Here is a 25,680-nt window from a genome sequence, read left to right as displayed (position 1 = left end):
GCTTGGAGACACAGGACAGGCGGGCACGGCTTGGAGACACAGGACAGGCGGGCACGGCTTGGAGACACAGGACAGGCAGGCACGGCTTGGAGACACAGGACAGATTGGCGTGGTATGAGCAGGAGCAGGTAGGGACCTGTTCAAACAACAGGTGTAGGCAGGAGGGCGTGGTGTATGCTGGAACAGGATTTGGACCTGTTCACACAGGAGGTGCAGGTATGGATATAGGCAGGAGTGTGGAGTAGGCTGAGCCACAGGAGTGCGGCGTAGGCAGAGCCGCAGGAGTGCGGCATAGGCTGGGCAGCAAGGGAGCCGGGCAGGCAGAGCGGCTAGAGAGCCGAGCAGGCAGAGCGGCTAGAGAGCCGAGCAGGCAGAGCGGCTAAGGAGCCGAGCAGGCAGAGCGGCTAAGGAGCCGAGCAGGCAGAGCGGCTAAGGAGCCGAGCAGACAGAGCCGCTATGGAGCCGTGCAGACAGAGCGGCTATGGAGCCGTGCAGACAGAGCGGCTAGGGAGCCGTGCAGACAGAGCGGCTAGGGAGCCGTGCAGACAGAGCGGCTAGGGAGCCGTGCAGACAGAGCGGCCAGGGAGCAGACGAACAGATAGGGAGACCACAAGGAAAGACACAACAGAGAAGGAACCACAGACAAGGAGATGGACAGACAGAGGTAAGACTGAGTTCAGACAGAGACAGGGACAAAGACACAAGGACCAGGATATTCTGCCTCCTGGCAGGCGGACAGAGAACAGACAAGGCACTGCGAACAAGACTCAAGGGCCAGGATATTCTGCCTCCTGGCAGGCGGACAGAGAAATGCTAGGCAAGGTACCAAGACACAGGAATACGCAGTAAGAGCCTTCAGAGAAGGCAGGACAAAGGACAGGGCCTGGCTGGCTCAGCAGCAAGGAGCTAACTGAGTTTAGACATTGCTCAAGCAAAGGTCAGTGGGTGTGGCGAAACTAAATAGTCAACGGCTCTAGGTGATTGGTAAGGGACATATTACACAGGTGCACCCTGACTGCATAAGAACCAGAGAGTTCAGGCGCCGCCCCCTATACACACAGTCAGGAAACATGGAGAGCAAGCAGGAAAACAAGAGGCATAGCACCTGGAGCTCAGGGCTGGCAACAGACAGAGTTCACAGCATGGCTTGAAGCAGAAAGTAAGTTGGTGTGCGGGGAATGGGAGGCCATGCAGTGATGCCAGCAGGGTTGTTACAATAACTACAATGGTGCTGAGCCTGTTAACTGCACAGGTACTCAGCAACACACAAGCGGTAGATGAACAACAGAGTAGTTATTTAACTGCACTACATCCGCAATGACCTACCGTATAAACTTGTGAGTAAAGCGTCTCAATCGCGAATGCACAAATAAGCTGCAACTGCAGCGCGGCGAGGATAGTGCCGCAGAGAGACACCGCTAAACGCAGGCGCGATGTCAGACGCTAGCTGGCGATAATGGAGCGCTGGCGCTAATACTGGCTATAACTCATTCCCTCACACAGATGTAATAACCAAGGAAGGGGGTTTCAAATGAGTCATTCACCAGTCCAAGCATCCATCAACATACACACTGCAGCAAGTATGACTATACTAGCGCATGGCGGAACAGCCATGCGCACTTTTTATAGCAAATGGGACCTTCCGGAAGTCTCCAGAACTCTGAGCTAGACCAATGGAATCAGGAGCAGGACCTGAGCACCTGACTCCTGATGTCCAATGGGAGATCATCCCACGAGCATGCTCAGAGGATGGGATGAAGGACTTAGCCTCCGGAGAGAGTTGCTGCATAGCCATCTCCTCAGCAATCTCTTCTGCAGTGGACAGAGAGCAGGAGAATGCAGGATGTGAGGGTCTAGATTCCTGCATAGTCAGGGCAGAAATCTGACTCCTAACAGTAACCTTGTTTTTTTTCTGTTTAGGTGATAATGATGGCTTTCGTTTAGCTTTTCTGTATGCAAATTCCATTTCCTTTAGGCGGTTTCTTACAGTTTGGTCACAGACGTTGACTCCAGTTTTCTCCCAATCATTCCTCATTTGTTTTGTTGTGCATTTCCTGTTTTAGAGACCTATTGCTTTAAGTTTCCGGTCTTGACGCTTTAATGCCTTCCTTGGTCTACCAATATGGTTGCCTTTAACAACCTTCCCATGTTGTTTGTATTTGGTCTAGATTTTAGACACAGCTGACTGTGAACAACCAACATCTTTTGCAACATTGCGTGATGATTTACCCTCTTTTAAGAGTTTGATAATCCTCAATTGACATCTCTCATGTTGGAGCCATGATTCATGTCAGTCCACTTGATGCAACAGCTCTCCAAGGAGTGCTCACTCCTTTTCAGATGCAGACTAACGAGCAGATCTAATTTGTTGTTAATTTTGAGTATGAAAATTTACAGGGTGATTCCATAATTTTTTCCTCAGAATTGAGTGATTCCATAATTTTTTCCCTATCCTTGGTTTAAAAAAAGTAACCATTACTGACTGCCACATTTTTTGTTCTTGATTTCTTTTAGTGTTTCTTAAAGCCAGAAAGTTGCCATTTGAAATGACTTTAGTTTTGTGCCATGTCTGTGATCTGCTTTTTTTCTACAAAATTAAACAACTGAATGAACATCCTCCAAGGCTGGTGATTCCATAATTTTTGCCAGGGGTTGAACCAATTTCCATTAGAAGACTTCCCTATTTAACTTCCCTTTTTAAAGTTAATTACTTACATCTTTAGTTCTATTTGGATGGGTTAAATAAAAAAAAAACAATTAGATTTTATTGATATTCCCTATTTATACTAAAAATTAGACTTCTATATAGCATTAGTGTGGGCTATTGGAAAATTTCTTCTGAACGTCCCAATCTTATATTGCATATGACTAACAAAAGAGAGCCTTTCTTAAACAAGCAATCTTAATGCATTATTCCCAAAAAAGGCAAGAGAATAGCTTGGTGAGCACATGGGGCCAACTACTTGGACCTCCAGGGATCCTGAGATCGGGGCTCTGCATCTCACTTTTCAATTATGAGGAGCATTGCATGTGCGGCCTCCACTTCTTTCATTGTCTATTGGACTTCCAGAAAAAGCAGAGTCCTGAACTTGTCAGTCTCATAGAGAATAAATGGAGCAGATGCGACACATGAAATACTCTGCACTATTCAGAATTGAGCTGCAGAGCACAATTCTCGGGGTACCAGTACCCAAATCTCGGGATTCCTGGGATGATCATCAGGTTATCTCCTATCATGAGGATAGGTGATAATTTGCTTTTTTGAGAATAACCCTTTAAAAAAGCCTTATGTGGAGTGTCTCAAAGCCAATGGATGGTGTGGAAAAGTAAAAAGCATGCATCGACCAATATTGGAAAATGTTTCCACCACCATGGTATACATAATAACAAAGTAGCATCATACTTCTGTAGTACATAGCATACATTTTTTTTTAAAACAATGGTACAGAATAATAGTGTCAGGAAAGGGATAAGTAGTTTCAATAATGTATGAGATGCATCTGGCCTTTTTCCTTCTAGGCTGGAAAAGTAAAGAATATGTACCAAAACTTGTGGATGAATACATGAACAAGAAATTTAGTTTGGATCAGCTTATAACACACAAATTACCTTTTGAGAAAATCAATGAAGGATTCCAACTTTTGCGCAATGGAGAAAGGTAGATATCCAAAATAAGGGGGATATTTATTTCAAATAAATGGCTGGCAAATTAATAGGCGCACATGACAGTACATACTCCTCAACATTGAAAAGGCAACACCAAGAAGGAAATGTTGTAGAATTAGCTAAATTACAGGATGGATAGACATGATAACGATTTGCAAATTATAAAAAATGCTAACAACATTTTCAAAACATCTGTATATAATGAATATGAGCGCCACATGCCAAAACACACACACTTACTTGCCTTAGCATGCTATCAGTGAGGGTATTAATGGTTGTCTGAGAAATATCGAGTTAGGCTGGAGTCACACTAGTGATTTTAAAATCCATCCGATTTTGATGCAGGAGAGTCAGACTAGTGTAATGCAAGTGTCATGTGTTTTTTATGCGAGTAGGACTCTTTATGGTTTTGCCCACATGGTCTTCTCAAATTCTAAGAATGGCACATTAGGCTATGAGCCAAATCTTCAATTGACCTCAGGCCATGACTCTCAAAGGTCATCATGGTGCAGAGTAAGACAGTAATCTAAGATGAAATAGATGTCTATTCTCTTCAGTGGTGAGCCCTGTTTTTTCTTGTAATCAATGATAGCCAGAGATTGGTCTGGAGACCACATGGGGCAACACTATGAAGGGGACTTAACAAGGGAACATGAAAGTGTACCACGATCTGTTTTTCAACACGATATTGCCATGTTGCATATTGTTCAGGCTACTATGAGCAGCCTGCATGGCCTAAATGTGCTGCCATGGCCGGCAGATCTTTTGGATTTGTCTCTAATCAAGCACATCTAGACGTCATTGGTCGTCAATTGCAAAGGGAGCTGCCAGCAGATCTGGTTGATTTACAAGCCTTTTGAATTCTGCGTGGCAGAACATTTCTCGAATAGATATTAATCATGTCATTGATAGCATGCAAAAGTGACTAGGTGTGTGTTTTTCTATGTATCTTGCTTATACTTGATACTGAATAATTCGAGATCATGAAAATTCAGAGGCAAACAAGTGGAGCGGCACTCACCACCGGCAATTTCAGTAAGATGCACTTTATTTTTATTATGGGGTTGCAGATAGAGACATCAGCCTCATTTCACTGATATCTGTCTGCAACCCTGTAACGGAAATAAAGTGCATTTTACTGAAATTGCCGGTGGTGAGTGCCGCTCCACTTGTTTGCCTCTGAATTTTCATGATTATTTACAAGTATTAAGCTGAGCACCACAAGACATGGCTTTTATCTCAATATATTTTGTTTGATCCTATTTTCCCTTGTCGCTTGAAACTGGATGTGGTGGTAAGCCTGCGTTTTACACTTTGGACCCTTGTGAATAAATTAAGATTCTGAAAATATTGTCTCTGTTTCTTAATCAGTTACATTCCATTAACATGTTTATCCATGCTGAAAATTCCATGCTTCCATGACATTTTCTTCTTCGTGTTGAAATTTCATTGTTGAGAAGTGCACGATGGTCAGACATAAAATCACATGTTTTGAACTGAATCCTGTGAATATGGTTTTCAGTATCACATGTTTTCAATTAAATACAAAGTACTGTTGAAGGAACTCTGAATAACATGCCATCTGTTAAAACAGAATACAACATTGTCTGAAACCAACTCAAAATGTAACTGGTGTAGTTGATGAAAAAGGCTTATGCCTGCTTCCCGACTTCAGAAGCCTAGTCTGAAACTTATTTGCATATTGAAAAAGAAATTTAAAATTATGTTTTTTTCTTAGCTAGGCAGGATATTTACAGTTGTGCTCAAAAGTTTACATACCCCAGCTGCATTTTTGCTTTTTTGGCCTTTTTTCAGAGAATATGAATGATAACACCAAAACCTTTTCTCCACTCATGGTTAATGGTTGGGTGAAGCCATTTATTGTCAAACTACTGTGTTTTCTCTTTTTAAATCATAATGACAACCCAAAACATCCAAATGAGCCTGATCAAAAGTTCACATACCCCATTTCTTAATACCATGTATTACCCCCTCTAACATCAATGACAGCTTGAAGTCTTTTGTGGTAGTTGTGGATGAGGTTCTTTATTTACTCAGATGGTAAAGCTGCCCACTCTTCTTGGCAAAAAGCCTCGTTACTGTAAATTCCTGTAATGTGCTGCAATGTCTGTATACTCTTTTGCTTCCTCCCCTGCCCAGGAGATGTGGTATGATCAGATCATATTTCTGTACAGACAGACACAGCCATTACACAGTACACAGCAGGGGCACATTTATAAGGTTATCTCAGCACAGGAACATTTTTTTAACTCATCCAATTGTGAAACTTACTCTTATTCCAAGATCTGTTAAAGGGGTTGTCTGGTCCAAATCGATAAGTTTGCAGTCACCCTGAATCACCAAGTGCATACACTGTGTGCTGCGAGGATTCACTGGTTTCTGAGCCTGGACCAGAGGGAATGTATGAATTTAACATACTGTCAACCAGAGCCTGTGCAGTGGATGTGACCTTGTTCCATACTGTTGTATAGAGCGAGGCCTGGCCCTGACTAGTGAGCCAGTGGGCATGGCCGGCGAATTCCCACAGCACACAGTATCTGCGCTGGGGGTGATTCATAAGTCTGCAGTCACCCAGAGTGACTGCAGACTTATCAATTAGGACCAGACAACCCCTTTAATTAAAATCTACTTTGTTCGTTTGAAAACCCCCTTTTTACTCCCATTCATTTCTATGAGAGCTATGTATCACAGCTATGCTTGGATGTTTTTGTTGCTGTTCTTCCTGTGACCTGCTAGTCTTCTCTTAGTCATGAAAGAATGAGATAGAAATAACCCGTTAATGTAAAGATTAATGTAAAATAGACAATGATAAAGTTCATTAATAAATTCTCTAAATTGGATTCAAAGTAGAGCTTCAGTTTAAAGTAAATTATCTGTAATATGAACAGGGCCCTGGATTCTGAGTACAACGCCCTGCAGAGCCCAATCTGAACGGAGTAGATGTGAACATTAGAGTTGGTGGGAATCAATTCACATGACCTGGTCCATCAGCCACAATAGTAATCTCTGGCCGCTGGATGTGTGCAGTGAGAACCACCTCTTAGTGACATCCAAATTTCTTATTTCTTTAGCCAACCTGGCGACATTACATGAATGTCACTCTGCAATAACATTGTGCCAGGCCGGGTTATGAATTGAAGAGCCGCCGTTGTCAACAGGTAAGAGACAGTTTTCACGGCTCTCATCCAATGACCAAAGATTACTCTCATTACCGATGGACCGGGTGGTATGAATTGATTCTCACCAACTCTAGTGAATAATATGCTTGGTCTCGTTTCTGCTCCATTCATTGTTAATGGCACTACTGGAGAAAGCCGAATAGAGAGCTTGGTTATAAGTGGTAGCAAAAAGTGTATTCTTTCTCAATCTACATAGGTGGCATACTTGTAAAGTTGCATAAATGGCTTAGCTCTCACATTAATTTCTATGGAAGCTATAAATGTGGTATAGCACAGACGCACTTGGATGTTTACCTAGTCCCACTTCTGGTGGCCAGCATCTAGATACTTGGCCCTTAAAGGATGGGATGAGAAGAGCGTTTTGAAAGTATGAAAAAGGGAATATTGTTGATTGACCTTACCAAAAGAAACCCCTTAAAAAATACTTTAAATATTTTCATTAAAATGTATAATAAAGATAATGTGTCTATCACAATCACTTTAGTACAATACAGAGTCACAAATAACAAGTATGGCTGTCAATTAGTAAAAAAAAATTCTAGAGGATGGGGAGGGGAGTGTACTAACCCTTACTGACCCTACCTGGCCTCAGAGGTTGGCACCCTAATAAATTGATGTGATGCTCCCACGTAATGTAGGCAACCTAGGGATACTAGATGACCCTAATCTGGCCTCCCTTGAAAAACCACCTCACTCACCCCTGAAAAGTGCTGAAGTCCTTATAAAAGGTAATGTAAATAAGCAACACTCATCATCTGGCAATATGACCCTACTTGCCTAGCATTTAGTGCAAAAATATGCAACCAGATAGTCGTTTAGTCTTGTCCCTGTTGCCCCAAGTTATAGTTAAGTTTCATTCAGATCAATACCTCAAAACCAGACCTCATTATATCTCAGCATCAATTCCAAAGAGGTAAAGTGCTGAAATGCATGAAAATTACATTTGTCGTTTTGTCTGGTTGTGTGGTTTACATCTGCATATATAATCGCGATTTAAACAACATCCCCAAACATGAACAGGGATATAGAGGCATTGACACAGTATTAATTAAAATAATTTTATTCAAACATGTTGAAATAATGACACCTAAACAAGGAATCCTCATAGGTAAAAAACCGGAGGTATAGAAAAACCAGGAAAGCTATAATGTCATGAGATACATAGTTACACACATAGCAAAGAAGAAGTATATATGAACATATATTATGTAGCTAACAGAACAATAAAAAGTGCACCGTGCAGTTGTGCCACATAATAATCAGCACAAGAAATATAAAAAAAAAAATTTTTTTTGAAAAAGTTTTTTTGCAATCAAAATAAGCAATATAAAGTGCACCGTGCAACTGCGCTATATGAGGGCCAGTTAATGAAATGCAGTGTATAGTACACCATTCCTTGTAATTTCCTGACCAAAATGTATCATACTGCATATAACAAAAATGGCATGATAAAAATTAAGGTGCTTCGTGCACTGCTCCAAAAAGCTACCAGCCAAAAATGTTTGACCCAGCAATCATTATTAGAGTTGAGCGAAACGGGTCGGTCATATTCAAAAGTCGCCGACTTTTGCTGAAGGCGGGTTTCATGAAACAAAACCCGACCATAGCGTGAGGTCGACCACGAGGTCGGCGACCAGAGCGCCAAAGTCGCGTTTCAAAAGATGCTTCCAGCACCCTTTTTCAGCCAATGATGGAGGACGCACTCTGTGAGCAACGCGATGACATAGGCATCAGTCACCACCATCTTTGAGAAGTGCATGCAAGTGATTGGCTGGCTTTGTGTGGCGTCACAGGGGCTAAAAAGGGCATGAATGCTGACCGACTTACTTATGTAGATCTTAGCATAGGGAGAGCTGCTGCTGCTGCTGATTCTGTAGGGAGAGTGTTAGGCAGGGAAGAAGAACCAAAAAACTGCTTCTGCTGTTAGCGATTTCCACTTACAACATAACACTTTGTGTGCAGTGACAGGGGAGGCTCTATTTTTGTGCATCAGCTCTGTTGGTTATTAGCCTGCTTTTTTTAGGCTCCCTGATAGCTGCATTGCTGTTTGCACACTGCTGTGCAAACTGCTTTTTTAAAAGCAAAAATACTTTTCTTCCTCTTTTCTGCACAGTTACCAAGGGTTCATTTTTCCACCCTTTTGTGTGTGCACTGTGCAGCAGTCCTGCTTTTTAGGCTGCCTGCGTCCATACTTGGACTGAGAGCATCATTGTCAGCGTCCTAAAATCTCTAGTGAGATTCAAAATCTCACCAATCCTATAGACACCCTCCACCTTGTCATACACCATCCAATTTCAGCCTGTTACATTGAGGTGTAATCTCTACTGGGCCAGAGACAATAGTTCAGTGTCCTCAAATCTCTAGTGAGATTCAAATTCTCACCAATAGTAGATACACCTCCTACCTTGTTTTACAGTACCATATAGCTGGTCGTATTTTGGCTACATTTTCACAAAAATAAGCAAGTATGGTGGAAGATGCCATGGAAGTGGGCGGGGGTGGCCAGCTGGTCCCGATGGTGGTGGTGTTGCATCTGTTGGTAGTGGCAAAAGCACAATAGCACCTAAGGCAGGAGGTGTTGAGCCTGCGTCATTGTCTGGCTCCACAAGGCCTCAAAGGCTCTCTTTTCTGGGAGTAGGTAAACCACTTTTAAAGCCAGAGCTTCAGGAACAAGTTTTGGCTTACATTGCAGACACAGCCTCCAGCTCTCTAGCCTCCTCTTCTGAAGTTTCAAAAAATAAAAGCACTGAGTCGTCATTGGAGACTCCTGGTCAGGAACAACACCTTTCCTTGTGTCCTTCACCCCTACCAAAAGTGAAGGATGTGGCAGGCCACACTACAGATTACTCCATGGAGCGCTTTTCACATACCATGCCTGGGTTGGCAAGTCAAATCATGAATTCCCCAGTCCAAGATGAATCTGAGATGGAGTGCACTGATGCACAGCCACTGCTAGATTTTTCTGCTGGTACATTCACTCAGAGCACTACATTGTCCTTGCAGTGTACTGAGGCAGAATCAGACCCTGATGAAACTCAGGTGCCCCGTCCCGCATACTATACCACCTTACATGGTGACACAGAGGAAGGTGCACATGAAATTGAAGAGGAGGTGATGGATGACCCAGTTGTTGACCCAGATTGGCATATATTGGAGGAAGAGGGTGCCGATGCCAATAGCTCAGAAGAGGAGGAGGAGGATCCGCAGCAGGCAACGACATCGCAACAGCTGTTATCTGGCAGGACCGTAGCAGTCCAAAAACGTGTTACAAAAACCAAAAGAGTTGCAGGACAACTTGGCCAGATGGTCAAATTAGCACAGCGTGCAAGGTCTCAAAGTGTCTTCCATAGTAGGAAGAGTGCAGTGTGGCACTTTTTTTAACAAAATCCTAATGATCAGGCAAAGGTTATCTGTAAGAAGTGCGCAAAGACCTTTAGCCGTGGGAAATACCTGAGAAATTTGAATACCAGTTGCATGCTTAGACATTTAACCACCATGCACTTGCAAGCGTGTACGGACTACCAAACCTCACATACCACATGTGCACTTGCATCGAATGAAGGTAGTCAGCAATGCTACATCGCTTCCCCCACTGTAAGCCCACCGGTTAGCACACCACCAGCAGCAAAAGTCGAGGTGTCGTCGCAAGGGCTAAACAGTCATGGAATCACAATGTTATTGCTACGAAAGACTGAATCTAGGTCATCAGCAACACCACCAACACCATCACCAACCCTCTCTCAGTCCGCCATGTCCACTGCTAGTTCCACCATATGCAGCTCTCAAGTCAAGCTCACTCTACCAGAGACTCTGAGTAGGACAAGAAAGTACTCATCCTCTCATCCGCGTACACTAGCTTTGAACACCCACATTGCCAAACTAATCTCGCTAGAGATGATGCCCTACCGGTTGGTTGAAAGCAAAGCTTTCCGCGAGCTCATGGCCAACGCAGTACCATGCTATGACCTACCCAGTTGGCACTTCTTTTCGCGAAAAGCCATCCCAGCCCTCCACGTGCATGTGAAAGACCGCATTGTCCATGCACTCAAGCAATCAGTGAGTGGAAAGGTGCACTGTTATAAATGGGTCACCGAGGAGAAAAAAAACAAAACAAGCTAAGTCACAGAAAACCAGAGAGGTTGGTAACTATGCAGATTGCAGATCCCTGATCCTAACCACACAACTAGCAGCAGCCGTGGAGCATACCTACGATGATCCTAGACGCTTTGTCACAGCCGGAGAACTACATAAGCCTGAAGTAAGAAAAAGGGAAAACTAACTGCCCCAGAGCAGACCCCAAAGAAATGACAGCCCCCACACATGTATTGACGTTGAAACAAGATGAAAGCACAAACACAGGCAGGAAAATAGGCTGCGCAAACGATGGGGCCCAAACTAACTAGAAAGGATAGGAAAGGAAAGACACTGTCTGCAATCTGCAAAAAACACTACAAAAATAATGTCCAACACTTCTGATAGCAAAATTAACCCTGAAGTCACTAGACTTCTCCCACTATATCAGCACTCTGCAATATTCTGAGACAGAGCAAAAAGAGGCCAATCTAATAAGGGACAAAAAGCAAATTGGCAAATACAGATAAATAAGAGTGGAAATTCAGCACTGACCACACAAAAAACTGAATAGACCAACAAAATCAAGTGTGAACATTAGCAGAAGAACTTAGCTTTAGATGACTGGAACAGAGCTGAAAACCAAGACCTGACAAGCCAGAAGGAATCACCAGCACCAGAATAGGGCGTCGGCTGTCTTAAATCCAGTCTGAGATTCCTGAGTTCCAATCGTCATCCTCATTATCAAGTGGCAGATCTCTACTGATTAAATCAGCCTCACTACCTCCTGTTACCACCAGAGGGAGCCTGGCAGGAGAACTCACAACTGGTGGACCAGAAAATGAACTCACAACAGTGCATCTCACAACAGATGCATGGGCCAGTAGGCATGGCCAGGGCCATTACGTGTCCATCACTGCACACTTGGTTAATGTGGTGGATGCAGGGTCCACAGGGGACAGTGGCAGTGGGACAGTGATGTCTAGCCCACGGTATAGGAAACAGTTGGCTGTAGGCGTTCGACTCTCCTCCTCCTCCTCCTCCAGAAGCGAAAGCTCGTCCACAGAGCGCAGTCGCACGAGCACTCCATCCACAGCTGCCAGTGTTGCACACGAGGTGTCCCACTATCGAACAGCTAGTGGTAAGCGTCAGCAGGCTGTGTTGAAGATGATGTGTTTGGGAGACAACAGACACACCGCGGAGGTACTGGTCGACTACTTGCAGCGGCAAACCGAGTCATGGCTGGGTAGTCTACATCTTGAGGCAGGCAAGGTAGTTAGTGATAACGGCCGGAATTTTGTGGCAGCCATAGCCCTTTCAAAACTCAGACACATACCTTGCCTGGCTCACACCTTGAACCTGGTGGTGCAGTGCTTCCTCAATAATTATCCGGCGTTAACACCCCTGCTCCATAAGGTGCGAAGACTGTGCTCGCACATCCACCGGTCGCCCATACACTCCAGTCGTATGCAGAAGCTGCAGCGATTGCTCCACCTTCCCAAGCACCGCCTAATTATCGACGTTGCAACAAGGTGGAACTCCACCCTGCACATGGTTCAGAGGCTGTGCGAACAGAGGCAGGCTGTAATTCATTTGTGGGAGGATACACGGGCAGGCAGTTTGCAGGCAGACATGGAGTTGTCTGGTGTGCTGTGGTCGAAGCTGAAAGACCTCTGTAAAGTCCTTCAGTGTTTTGAGGAATGCACATGGCTGGTAAGCGCAGACGACGCCATCATAAGCATGAGCATCCCACTTGTGCGTCTGCTCATGCAAACTTTGACGCACATTAAGGAGCAGGCGTATGCAGCCGAGGAGGAGGGAAGTCTTGATGAGAGTCAGCCATTGTCTGCTCAGGGAAGTCTCGTGGACGAGGTGGAAGAAGAAGAGGAGGAGGATGAAGGGGATGATTATTTTGGGGAGGGGGGCAAGAAAAAATGTTGGCGTGGCAAGGTCAGGTACAGGGTTTGTGGGTGACTGGAGGGATGTGGATTTGCCAGAAAGTGCTCCTCCACCCAGCACTCGCAGTGCCTCATTAACACCTGGAACATTGGCCCACATGTCTGATTATGCCTTGCAGATCCTAAAAAGGGACCCCCGCATTGCCAAAATGATGAACGATGACGACTACTGGTTGGCCAGCATCCTGGATCCACGCTATAAAGGCAAATTCCAAAACATCATGCCACAGGAGAACCTAGAGCTAATATTGGCTAACAAACAAGCAACTCTGGTAAACCGTTTGTTTGAGGCATTCCCAGCACACAGCGGCAGTGATGTTTTTCCAAGAAGCTGTAGGGGGCAACATGAAAGAGGTGCTTGTGGTGCACACAGCCAAAGTGGCATTGGACACAGGGGTTTCATTACCATATTGTGGACTAATTTCTCAAGTACCGCTCACACGACTGGTAATACTGTATCAATCGAAAGTGACAGGAGACAGCAGTTGTCAACTATGGTAGCAAACTACTTCTCCCATATCGATGTTCTCCCTCACCGGTCATTCCCCTTTGACTATTGGGCCAGTAAACTTAACACCTGGCCTGAATTGGCACAATATGCCTTACAGGAGCTCGCTTGCCCTGCTGCTAGTGTGTTATCTGAACGAGTCTTCAGTGCTGCTGGATCAATCAATGGCTGGATATCCTTAAAGACAAAAATGTCCAGGAAGGATGGGAAATCTTGAAAAATGAAATTCTCAAAGCACAGTTGTTAACAATTCCGAAAAGAGGGAAGAATAGGAAGCATTTAAGGAAACCAGGATGGATGAACACAGAACTTAAGCACATGCTAAAAAGGAAGAAAAAAATGTTTATAAAATGGAAAGAGGGAGGCATATCTAAAGAAGAATATAATGCTGTCTGCAGAACCTGCAGGGCACAAATCAGATTAGCTAAAGCTGAAAATGAACTGAGGCTTGCAAGAGATGTCAAAAGCAATAATAAAGGATTTTGGGGATATGTCAAAAGTAAAAGAAAAGTCAAAGATGCTATAGGATTTTTACAGGATGAAAATGATGAAATGGTAAGACAGGATGTTGAGAAGGCTGAACTTTTAAATTCCTATTTTGCATCTGTTTTCTCTCAGAAAGGAAATGCAACATCAACTGTTATTCACTGTCCTATTAAGGGAATAGAAGAATCCAGGATATCTATAAACAGAAAGATAGTGAGGAAACACTTAGCTAACCTAAATGAATTCAAGTCTCCAGGTCCAGATGAATTACACCCCAGAGTACTGAAGGAGATAGCAGAAGAAATTTTTGAACCCCTCTCCATAATCTTTGAAAATTCTTGGAGAACAGGAGAAGTGCCAGAAGACTGGAGAAGAGCAAATGTTGTTCCTATCTTCAAAAAGGGGAAGAAGGTGGACCCAGGCAACTATAGGCCGGTGAGTCTGACTTCTATACCAGGAAAGATCTTTGAACAAATTATTAAACAACATGTATGTCAATACCTGGATAAGAATGAAGTGATTAAACAGAGTCAGCATGGGTTTCTAACTAATAAGTCATGTCAGACTAACTTAATTTCCTTCTATGACGGTATCACTGATTGGGTGGATCAAGGAAATGCTGTAGATATAGTATATCTTGACTTCAGCAAAGCATTTGACAAAGTCTCTCATACAATCCTTATTGAAAAAATGACGAAGTATGGAATGGACAAGGCAACTGTTAGGTGGATTCATAACTGGCTTAGTGATCGGACCCAAAGAGTGGTCGTAAATGGCTGCACATCCAGTTGGAAGAATGTCTCAAGTGGGGTACCACAGGGCTCTGTCCTGGGCCCTGTATTGTTCAACATCTTTATCAACGATTTAGATGAAGGAATTGAGGGTAAACTGATTAAATTTGCTGATGACACAAAGCTAGGAGGGATAGCTAATACTAGAGAAGAGAGAGAGAGGATTCAAAAAGATTTAAATAAACTGGAGAAGTGGGCAGCAACTAACAGAATGGTTTTTAACAGGGAGAAATGCAAAGTACTACATCTGGGCAATAAAAATGAAAAAAGCATATATAGAATGGGAGGAATAGGGCTAAGTGACAGCACATGTGAAAAAGACTTGGGTATACTAATAGATCACAGACTGAATATGAGTCAACAGTGTGATGCAGCAGCAAAAAAGGCAAATGCAATTCTAGGATGTATTAACAGAAGCATACAGTCTAGATCACGTGAAGTCATTATTTCCCTCTACTCCTCTTTGGTCAGACCTCATCTAGAATATTGTGTCCAGTTTTGGGCACCACATTTTAAAAAAGACATCAACAAACTGGAGCAAGTTCAGAAAAGAGCGACCAGAATGGTGACTGGTCTGCAAACCCTGTCTTATGAGGAAAGGTTGCAGGATTTGGGAATGTTTAGTTTGCAAAAGAGAAGACTGAGAGGAGACTTAATAGCTGTCTACAAATATCTAAAGGGCTGTCACATTGTAGAAGGATCAACTTTATTCTCATTTGCACAAGGAAAGACTAGAAGCAATGGGATGAAACTGAATGGGAAGAGACACAGATTAGATATTAGAAAAAACTTTTTGACAGTTAGAGTGATCAATGAGTGGAACAGGCTGCCACGAGAAGTGGTGAGTTCTCCTTCAATGGAAGTCTTCAAACAGAGGCTGGACAGACATCTGACTGGGATGATTTAGAGAATCCTGCTTTGAGCAGGGGGTTGGACCAGATGGCCCAGGAGGTCCCTTCCAACTCTACGATTCTATGATTCTATGAATCCTGACAGAAAAAAGGACCCGTCTGTCGACCCAAAATGTTGAAGATCTAACCTTCATTAAAATGAACCATGCATGGGTTTCAAAGGATTTTGTCCCACCCTCCCCTGCTGACACCTAGGTTGCCAGAAAAATGGTTTGCTTTTGTCCTTCTCTTCCGCGGACTTCTCCAATTACGCCATTTGCAGCTGCTGAATGTCCAACATCAACATATGCCAATTTTTCCACCTCCCTAACTGGGCTGCCTCCCCCACAGGGCCGGGGTCACCACCTGGCGCATGCACCCGTGCAGGTGGGTGGGCACACTGTTTGGCAATGGCACTGGCACAAGGTCCCTCATAGTACAATCAAGTGTCTCTGATGGTGGGGGTGCACACCCACCGTCAGACACACCGGCATACTATGAGGGGACCTGTGCCAGTGCCTTCGCCAACGATTGGGCCCCCCTGCTTGCTCAGGATCACAGCACTTGCAAAGTTGAAACACTTACCTCTCCCTGCTCCACCGCCGTGACATCTTCCGCGTTTCCCGACAGTGACATTCTGGTCAGAGAGCGTGATGACATCATGTCTGTACACCCTCTGCCTAAACAGTCCAAGTGCAGTGAGATGGAAGATGGGGACGATGAGGAGTCCAGACTAGTACAGGGATTCCCTAGCGAGGAGACTTACTGTATTTAATTGTTTTCAATGTTGGGACAACTATTTTTGGGGAGCACTATACTCTGGAGAATGATATGAGGCCCATCATACACTGGAGCATTCCAAAGGTGGACATCAGACACTGGAGCAGCATTTACAGGGCCCATTATGCACTGGAGCATTAGAAATGGGGCCCATTATATATGGAGCATTATTTGGGCCTATAACACAGTGGAGCTTCATCCATGGGGACCAACATATACTGTAGCATTATGTGGAGCTCATCATATACTGTTTCAAACATTATATGGGACCAATGATTCTGTATGGAGAAATATATTGGCCTCATTACTCTGTATAGCGCACTATGCGGTGGCCATAATACTGTATGGAGTAATATACTGTCCGTTTTTGGAGCTATTGGAGAATTTAAAATGGATATCAGTCATGAGATGTAAGAAGTGAAGTATTTTTCATTGTACTATACCGCTATTTCTCTGCCGTATCAGAGGATCATGAATTGTGGCATGTGTTAAAAGAGCCCAGTGACACTCTTTGGCCCAGGGCCCACGAAAATCTGAAGCCAGCCCTACCCCCCCCCCACAACGTTAGCCAAATAACCCCCAGCTTTCAATGCCTAACTATTATTCTAAAGTAAATTAAGGTTCACAAGCTTAAGTAATAAGAATTGATGTTTTTGGCATTAAAATGGGCACTGTAGGTGTGTTTCCTGTCCTCCACTCTCTGCCGACTTTTCTTCCCCATTGACTTGCATTGGGTTTCGTGTTTAAGTCGGCCTTCGACTTTTCACGATAATCGGCCGATTTCGCTCGACCTGACTTTTGAGAAAGTCGGGTTTCATGAAACCCAACTCGACCCGAAAAAAGGCAAGGTCGCTCATCTCTAATCATTATATATCACAAACTGATCCAAATGTATTACTCACAGTGAAAAGTTCCTGGTTAACCAGACCACCCGGGCGTACACCGACAGCACTGTTTCGCCTGACCGGCTTCCTCATGCCCCTGTTTGAGGAAGCCGCGGTCAGGCGAAACAGTACTGTTGGGGTACACCCGGGTGGTCTGGTTAACCAGGAACTTTTCACTGTGAGTAATACATTTGGATCAGTTTGTGATATATAATGATTGCTGGATCAAACATTTTTGGCTGGTAGCTTTTTGGAGCAGTGCACAAAGCATCTTAATTTTTATCATGCCATTTTTGTTATATGCAGTATGATACATTTTGGTCAGGAAATTACAAGGAATGGTGTATTATACACTTCATTTCCTTGACTGGCCCTCATATAGCGCAGTTGCACGGTGCACTTTATATTGCTTATTTTGATTGTAAAAAACTTTTTTTTTTTGGTATTTTTTGTGCTGATTAATGTGGCACAACTGCATGGTGCACTTTTTATTGTTCTGTTAGTTACATAATATATGTTCATATATACTTATTTTTTGCTATGTGTGTAACTATATATCTCATGACATTATAGCTTTCCTGGTTTTTCTATACCTCCGGTTTTTTACCTATGAGGATTCCTTGTTTAGATGTCATTGTTTCAACATGTTTGAATAAAATTATTTTAATTAATACTGTGTCAATGCCTCTATATCCCCGTTCATGTTTGGGGATGTTGTTTAAATTACTTGAATTGAGGTGGTTTTGTTACAAAAGGTCTGTGTTTAGTGATATATAATCGCCAGTTGGGACTTCCGGCCGCTGTCCCCGAATCCCGTAAGGCACCTCGGCAGTGTCACTTGTGCAGGCGCAGTTCGTGGCCACATGGCCGTGAACTGCGCCTGTGCAAGTGACATACACGTCATCGCTAATCCCACGCAGGCGCAGTAACAGCTGCATCGCTACTATGCATGCACGGGAATAGCGGTGATGTGTATGTCACTTGCACAGGCGCAGTTCATGGGCGAAAGGCCATTAACTGTGCCTGCGCAAGTGACATTCACGTCACCGCTACTCCCGCACATGTGCAGTAACAGCCACAACTGCATGCTCTACCCACTATAATCGCGCATGAGTGGTAATGAATCGTCTGTTACTGTGCCTGTGTGGGGAATAGCGGTGACGTCTATGTTTTACTTGTGCAGCCGCAGTAACAGCCTTGAGGCCAATTTCACCGCACTCCCGATGCGATAGCATCAGGCCTGTTTCTAGTTAGTATCAGAATAATCACTGAATGACTAAATCTTTCTCTACTGGTCTGCTTTTCAGTGGTGACTATATATGAATCCTATTATGAGTCTTAAACAAATCTGATTCTTATTATTGTCTGGCATTCTGCTATTCATTTTTTTACAAATTTATCATCTGAATGAATATTTAGGCCTTCAGTGATTATTCTAATACTAATATATAGAGGCTGGCTCCAGGTTTTCGTGAGCCCAGGGCAAAAGAATCTCAGTGGGCCACTTTAACACCTACCACAATTCAAGATGCACAGATACGGCGGAGAAATATAGGTATTTTACAATGTCAAAGATATCACTTACTTCTTAGATTACATGAGTGATATCTATTGTAAATTCTTCAATAGCTCAGAAATCAGACAGTATAGTCCTCCATACAGTATTATGGGCTCCTCATAGTACTCCAAACAGAATAATGAGCCCCATATATTGCTCCATACAGCATTATGGGCACCACATAGTGCTCCATACACAATAATGAACCCCATATATTACTTCATGCAGAATAATGAACCCCATATGTTCTCTATACAGTATAATGAGCCCCATACATTGCTCCATTTAGTATAATGGACACCATATATTGCTCCATACAGCATAGTAGACCCCATGCATTTCTCCATACAGAATAATGAGTGAATATATAGCTCCATACAGAATAATGAGCCCCATATATTGCTCCATACAGCATAATAAGCCCCATATATTGCTCCATACAGAGTAATGATCCCCAATATATTGCTACATGCAGTATATTGAGCCCCATATATTCCTTCATACAGAATAAAGGACCCCATATAAAGCTCCATACATTATAATGAGCCCCATATATTGCTCCATTCAGTATAATGGACCTCATATATTGCTCCATACAGAATAATTGACTCCATGTATTGCTCCATACAAATAATGAGCCCCATATATTGCTCTATATATTATAAAGAGCCCCATATATTGCTTCATACAGAGTAATAAGCCCCAATATATTGCTCCATACAGTATAATGGACACCATATACTGCTCCATACAGTATAATGGGTCCATTTGCTGCTTCATACTTGCTATATAATGATCCATAACGAATTATAAGCCCAATATATTGCTCCATACAGAAAAAATGAGCACCATATATTGCTCGATAAAGCATAACAAGCCCCATATAATGATCCAAACAGTATAGTGAGTCCCATATAATGCTCCATACAGTATAATGAGCCCCATATAGCGCTCTGCACAGTATGAGCTCTATATAATACTCCATACATAAGGAGACCAATATAATGCTCCATACTGTATATGATAGGCCCCATATATTGCTCCATATATAATGGACCCCATAAAATGCTTCATTTATAATAAGCCCCATATCATGCTTCATACAGAATGTGCCACATATAATGCTCCATACAGTATATGTTGAACCCCATATAATGGCCCCATGCAGAATGGGCAACATATAATCTTCCATTTATTACGGGCTCCATATATTGCTCCATACAGTATATGATGGGCCCCATATAATTCTCCATACATAATGGGTCCCATATAATGCTCCATGCAGAATGGGCCCCACATAGTGCTCCACAGATATTGGGCCCCATATAATCGGACCCATATAATGTTCCAGTATACGATGGACCCTATATAATGCTCCATTCATAATGGGCCCCATATGTTGCTCCAAACATGAAAAAAAAGAAATACTTACCTATCCTCGCTCTCCACTGCTCTGCTCTGGACTCCTCGGTGGTGCCATTTCTCGGCTCTCTGCACTGTGACTGTTCAGAGCAGAGAGCGTCCTATAGTGACATCATCACTCCCTTTGACGTTAAATGTCACAAAGTCAAAAGACGAGGAAGATGCCGCAGTGGAGGAACATGGAGAGGTAAGTATTCCAAGTGCTGGGGCCCTGAGCAAATGGGACAGCGTCAGGCCCCAATAGTGCATCAGTGTTCGTGACAGCAAGTGGGCCCCTCCGCCTGCTCAGTGCCCCGGCACTTACCCAGATGCGGCGGGTGCTGACACCAGCCCTGAATGTATACCACAACCAGACATAACAGCATATGTAATTTACATGCACTTCACCTATTTGAAATTGTTACTGAGATTCAATGATGTTTGGTGTTGAGGTATTGATCTGAATGAGACTTAACTAGTGATGATCAAATGTGCTTGGATAATGTGTCATTTGAGCATGCTCTGGTGTTATCGGAGTATCTTTGGTGTGCTCACATAACATGTTTGAGTGCCTGCAGCTACATGTTTTGCAGCTGTTAGACATCCGAAACACATGCAGGGATTAACTGTTTGTTAGGCAAGGCCCTCATGTATTGTGGCTATCTATCAGCCGCAAAACATACAGCTGCGGGACTTGAACATATTATCAGAGCACGCCCAAGATGCTCAGATAACATCCGATCATGCTCGGATAACATGTAATCAAAGCACGTTCACTCATCACTAGACTTAACTCTATCTTTTGGCTACTTGGACAAGACTAAAGGTCCCATTACATTTAGCGATGCACCAGCGATCCTGACAACGATATGACCCGGTCAGGATCGCTGGTGCATCGCTAAATGGTCGCTAGTGAGCTGCCAAACAGGCAGATCTCATCAGCGATGCAACAGCGGTCGGCAGTCGTTACTTACCTGTCAGACGGCAGCTCTGGTGACGACTTCCTCCCGCGTCTATGGAGTCGCTCGTCGGCGCCAGCAGGAAGCTGACGACGAGAAATGGACCAGGCCGATATCGCGTGATCAGCGATATCCAGTGGGGAGCCGGGTCGGAGGTAAGTGTCACATGTAGTGAGATCGCTACCAATATCGCTGTTGCGTCCCAAATTCCGTGACGCTTTAGCGATACTGCTAGCGATCTCGCTATGTGTGAAGGGGGCTTAAATGACTACCTGGTTGCATATTTATGCACTGAATGTTATACGAGTAAGGTGATATAGCCAGGCAATGAGTATTGTTTGTATGCAAACATTACCTTTTACAAGCACTTCAGCATGTTTTATGGATGATGTTGCCAGTTTGCATGGGAGACATTAGGGTCATGTAGGGACAGTTTACATTGAGCAGGGGCACCACATCAAGTTATTATGGTGCCATACTCCCTGGTCTAGGGTCAGTCAGGGTTGATACACTTCCTTTACCCTTCTCTAGGATTTTTTTTTATTAATTGGGCAGCCATACTTGTTGTTATACATGACCCTGTATTGTAATATACATAGCTTTTGCATGCCTTGTAGAAATGTGTATTCATTCTCTGATTCATATCTTGACAAATGTGTTTTATCTGCAGTATCCGCACAGTGCTGATTTTATAAGGACCACAGAAGACCCAGACAAGCTATTACTGCGTCCTCCTGATAAAAATATACAGTTTTTTTTCCTTGTATATCTTATATATCATGGAAACATAACAGCTCTTTAACACTTACTACGAGTATAAAAAAACGACCATCTGACTCCACCACGGGATCTGGAGTTGAAATATTTGTCAGCTGTTTAAAATGAAGAATAGTTTGTTCTAATCTAATCTACATTTTCATCTCTTACGGAACAAGTTTGTACAAATTTACAGTCAAGTGGAAATTTTAATTATGTTCTGTTCCTTTATCTTCTGAAATATATTACTGAGAGGTTGATTTTTTTCTTTTTATTTCCTTTTACCTTTTTTGCCTTTTGACTTTTAATCTAGACTACATTAATAAATAAACAATTTATGAGATTCTTCGCTTAAAAAGTTATAAGATCAATGAATCACAGAATACAAATGTTTCAACTGTACCATGATGTTAGACTGTGTACTTTTTTGTTTTAAACTAAAATAAAAGATATACCATATATCAATGCAAGTTTTTTTTTAATTGTACACAGCCTATGTATAAAAACTGTAGTGTTTCTGGAAAAATGAAGATCCTGACAAAATAATAGTGCTATTATTATTTTCAACCTCAGGCCGAGTTTTAAATGAGCATATAAAAAAATGTTAGCGTTTCAACCAGAAACTGGGACAATAGTTTTCTCACTGATCATCCGTGTGAAGTACAATTTTTTACAGCAGCAGTAATTTAGAAGACTACAGTTTCCTATGATATCCTTAAAAAAAAAACATGCTATATTGTGGCTCCATATGACATATGACTCTTTTTTTTGCGCACCCCTATGGGTTAGTCTCATTTGACAGAGAGAAGAAAATAGTGCATGATGCAATTTATTTCACATTCAGATTTAGTCATTAAAAAAATTCCTCATCTGCACTGACCCACTGTATAACATTAATTCATGTGCTGTCCGTCTTTTCATGGAAAGCAATCAGAACTAAAACATGGTAGTGTGAACGAGACCTTAAGCTAAATTATGACGAGATTTTTGAGCATTTTTTCTTCTGTGTATTTTTTTTGTGCAAACAATGCAGCATACCATATGGTTCCAGAAAATTGTATGAAATATATATTTCATGCCTGATTTGTTTTTTTTACACTACAGAAACTGATGTGCAAGTGGATATTGAAATGTGCAAAATGTAAATTTTTCTTATTTCTGTTGCCTATGTATTTTAATTGTGAATTTTCCCCATAGATTTGAATAAGATGAGAGAAACCCACAGATACAAAAAACATGCCTTTTTATCGTGTTTCTATAGAATAAAGGCAATAAAAATGTATGTAATCAGAGGAGATGAGAGAACTTTTTCGGAAAACATTCGCCAATTTCAAATTGCGCACACGAACGTAGCACATTCGGATTTGTGTTCGGTTTCAAGAGCATTTGTACTCAGAGTCAGCAAAATTTGGTCACAGATCCGTAAATTATCATGTTTCCACTAATGCTTTTGTTAATACTTTGGTTAAGATAGTGGTGCTGTATGATGAATGGGAAAGACAAGGGGACTTGTTTGATGAGGGGCGGGGTGTTGAGAGATTAGAGGAGCTGCTCTTTTTCTTTTTTTTCCCCCTAAATTTTTGCGTGCTGATTTTGTCAGATAATCAATTTCAGAAACCATCCACACCGTCATGACACAAGGTCTTCTGTGATTGGCTGCTGAAGTCATATGTCCATGGACATATGAAAAGCGGACTATTGTTTTGCTGGCACAATTTGCTCAGTGTCACAGTGCAAAGACGCTCCTCTTGATAGTGCTGCAAATGAACTTGTCAGTTACAGTAGCTAGCTAGTATCCTGTTCTGTGTCAAATCGATTTTCCAGCATCTAACTAGGTTGTGCAAACACTGTGCCAGTCTCCGGAGGCCCAAATTGCTACTCCAAATCATTTGTGATAAAACTGAGTTTCAGCATACCTCCCAACTTTTGAAGAAGGGAAAAAGTGACGAAGTTTGCGGCACGCCGCTGCGGCAAATTTTAGGTCACGCCCATGACTACACCCATTTTACAACTAGTCAAACCCATATCCACGCCCCAACCACACCCATTTAGCACTGCTGATTGCACTGTTTCATAAACAATAATTATAAACAGAAAAAAATAAATGTATTTACAAGTAATGAATTAAAGTATTAATCCAAACTTGGTAATAATATTATGCTTATGTGCGCGGCCTTTAATATGTCGGGCGTCATTAAATGTCAATGCTATGCGCCGGGAGCTGACATCAGCGTGGTGCATAGCAATGATGTCTGATGGCCCAAATGCCGGCGGCCATCTTAATACCCTAGTTTGCCACACGTGGCTGGGGTTTCTGATAGACCCATGGTCAGATATAGATTGGGCCCAAGGTTACTAGCAGGCCCTCTCTATGTCCAGCATGGGGGCCCACGAGGATATGTGGCCCACCGGGGATTATCTACTGTCCTTGAAGGCCATTCCAACCCTACCCCAATTTGTCATCTTCTTCTCCCATATATTTTCATCCTGCCCCCATTTGTCTGTCCCCATATTGTGGCCTGTAGTACAAAAAAGTTCCTCCTCACCCGGCCAGGATCCAGTGTCATTCTACTCCTTCCTCCTCACCCGGCCGTGAACCAGCGTCATCGTCCTCCTTCCTCCTCAATTGGCTGCGATCCAACTTCATCCTCCTCCTTCCTCCTCACCTGGCCACAGTCCAGCGTCATCGTCCTCCTTCCCCCTCACCCGGTCATGGTCCAGCGTCGTCCTCCGCCTTCCTCCTTACTCGACTGCGATCCAGCGTTGTCCTCCTCAGTCTCTGGTATATAACAGACTGGTACATAGCAGTCTCTGGTATGTAGCAGTCTTTGATACATAGCAGTACCTGGTGCATAGCAGTCTCTAGTACATAGGAATCTCTGGTACATAGCAATCTCTGGTACATAGGAGTCTCTGGTACATAGGAGTCTCTGGTACATAGCAGTCTCTGCTACAAAATTGTCTCTGATACATAGCAGTCTCTGGTACATAGCAGTCTGGTAGATAGCAGTCTCTGGTGCATAGGAGTCTCTGGTATATAGCAGTCTCTGGTACATAGCAATCCGGTACATAGCAGTACGGTATATAGCAGTCTCTGGTACATAGGAGTCTCTGGTGCATAGCAGTCTCTGGTACATAGCAGTATCTGATACAATGCTGTGCCTGCAGAAAAGGAGACAATTTTGTCTTCTCATGGTCCTGTATGCTCCATTCTGGCTGCTATACGAGTCCTCGTGTGTGCCTGCTTCTTCACTGCTGTGACTGACTGTCACGATATGCAGGTACACGGGAACTCAGAGAGTAGCAACAATGGAGCACACAGGAACTGTTGCTGCTGGAGGTCACTGCTCTTCTTGCTTTGGCTGCAGAAATTACCTCAGTCCAGGAGTACGGAAGCAGGAAGATGAGCTGAGCTCTCTGAACGACGAGAAGAGAGGGAGACAGAGAGGGCGTGTCCTGATACTAGAGAGGGTGTGTTGGCTGCTTCTCACTAGTACAGCACGGAAAAGAAGATCCCAGCCGGGACAGCAGGACCGAGTCTCAAAATCGGGACTGTCCCGCTGGATCCGGGACGGTTGGGAGGTATGGTTTCAGTGACAAATTAGAAGGCCCAATTTCCACTTAAAAATCATTAGGTCTAATATTGGTGTGCAGCCAGGATCAGGAGGCCCAATTAGCTAATTGAAATATTTTGTGATAAAATTGTGTTTCAGTGACAAATCAGAAAATCAGATTTCCACTTAAAAATCGTTAGGCCTAATACTTTGGTGCA

The 25,680-nt window shown here is 43.2% G+C and overlaps 1 protein-coding gene across 1 annotated transcript in view; it reads left to right on the top strand.

Annotated features, from left to right (window-relative positions):
- The window catches only part of LOC141100823 (alcohol dehydrogenase 1-like), a 104,749-nt gene extending 82,382 nt beyond the window's left edge, over positions 1 to 22,367 (top strand). Inside the window, exons 8-9 of the mRNA XM_073589500.1 lie at positions 3,520 to 3,658; positions 21,823 to 22,367. Coding sequence (XP_073445601.1) covers positions 3,520 to 3,658; positions 21,823 to 21,847 — 164 coding nt within the window. The 3' untranslated portion in view covers positions 21,848 to 22,367. The remainder of the gene's footprint in view (positions 1 to 3,519; positions 3,659 to 21,822) is intronic.
- The last annotated feature ends 3,313 nt before the right edge of the window (positions 22,368 to 25,680 follow it).

Source organism: Dendrobates tinctorius, unplaced genomic scaffold (genome assembly GCF_039654945.1).
Source record: "Dendrobates tinctorius isolate UK_male_01 unplaced genomic scaffold, ASM3965494v1 ptg000011l, whole genome shotgun sequence".
NCBI lineage: Eukaryota > Metazoa > Chordata > Amphibia > Anura > Dendrobatidae > Dendrobates > Dendrobates tinctorius.
Note: the sequence above shows the minus strand (reverse complement) of the source record. Positions and strands in the feature narration are given on the sequence as shown.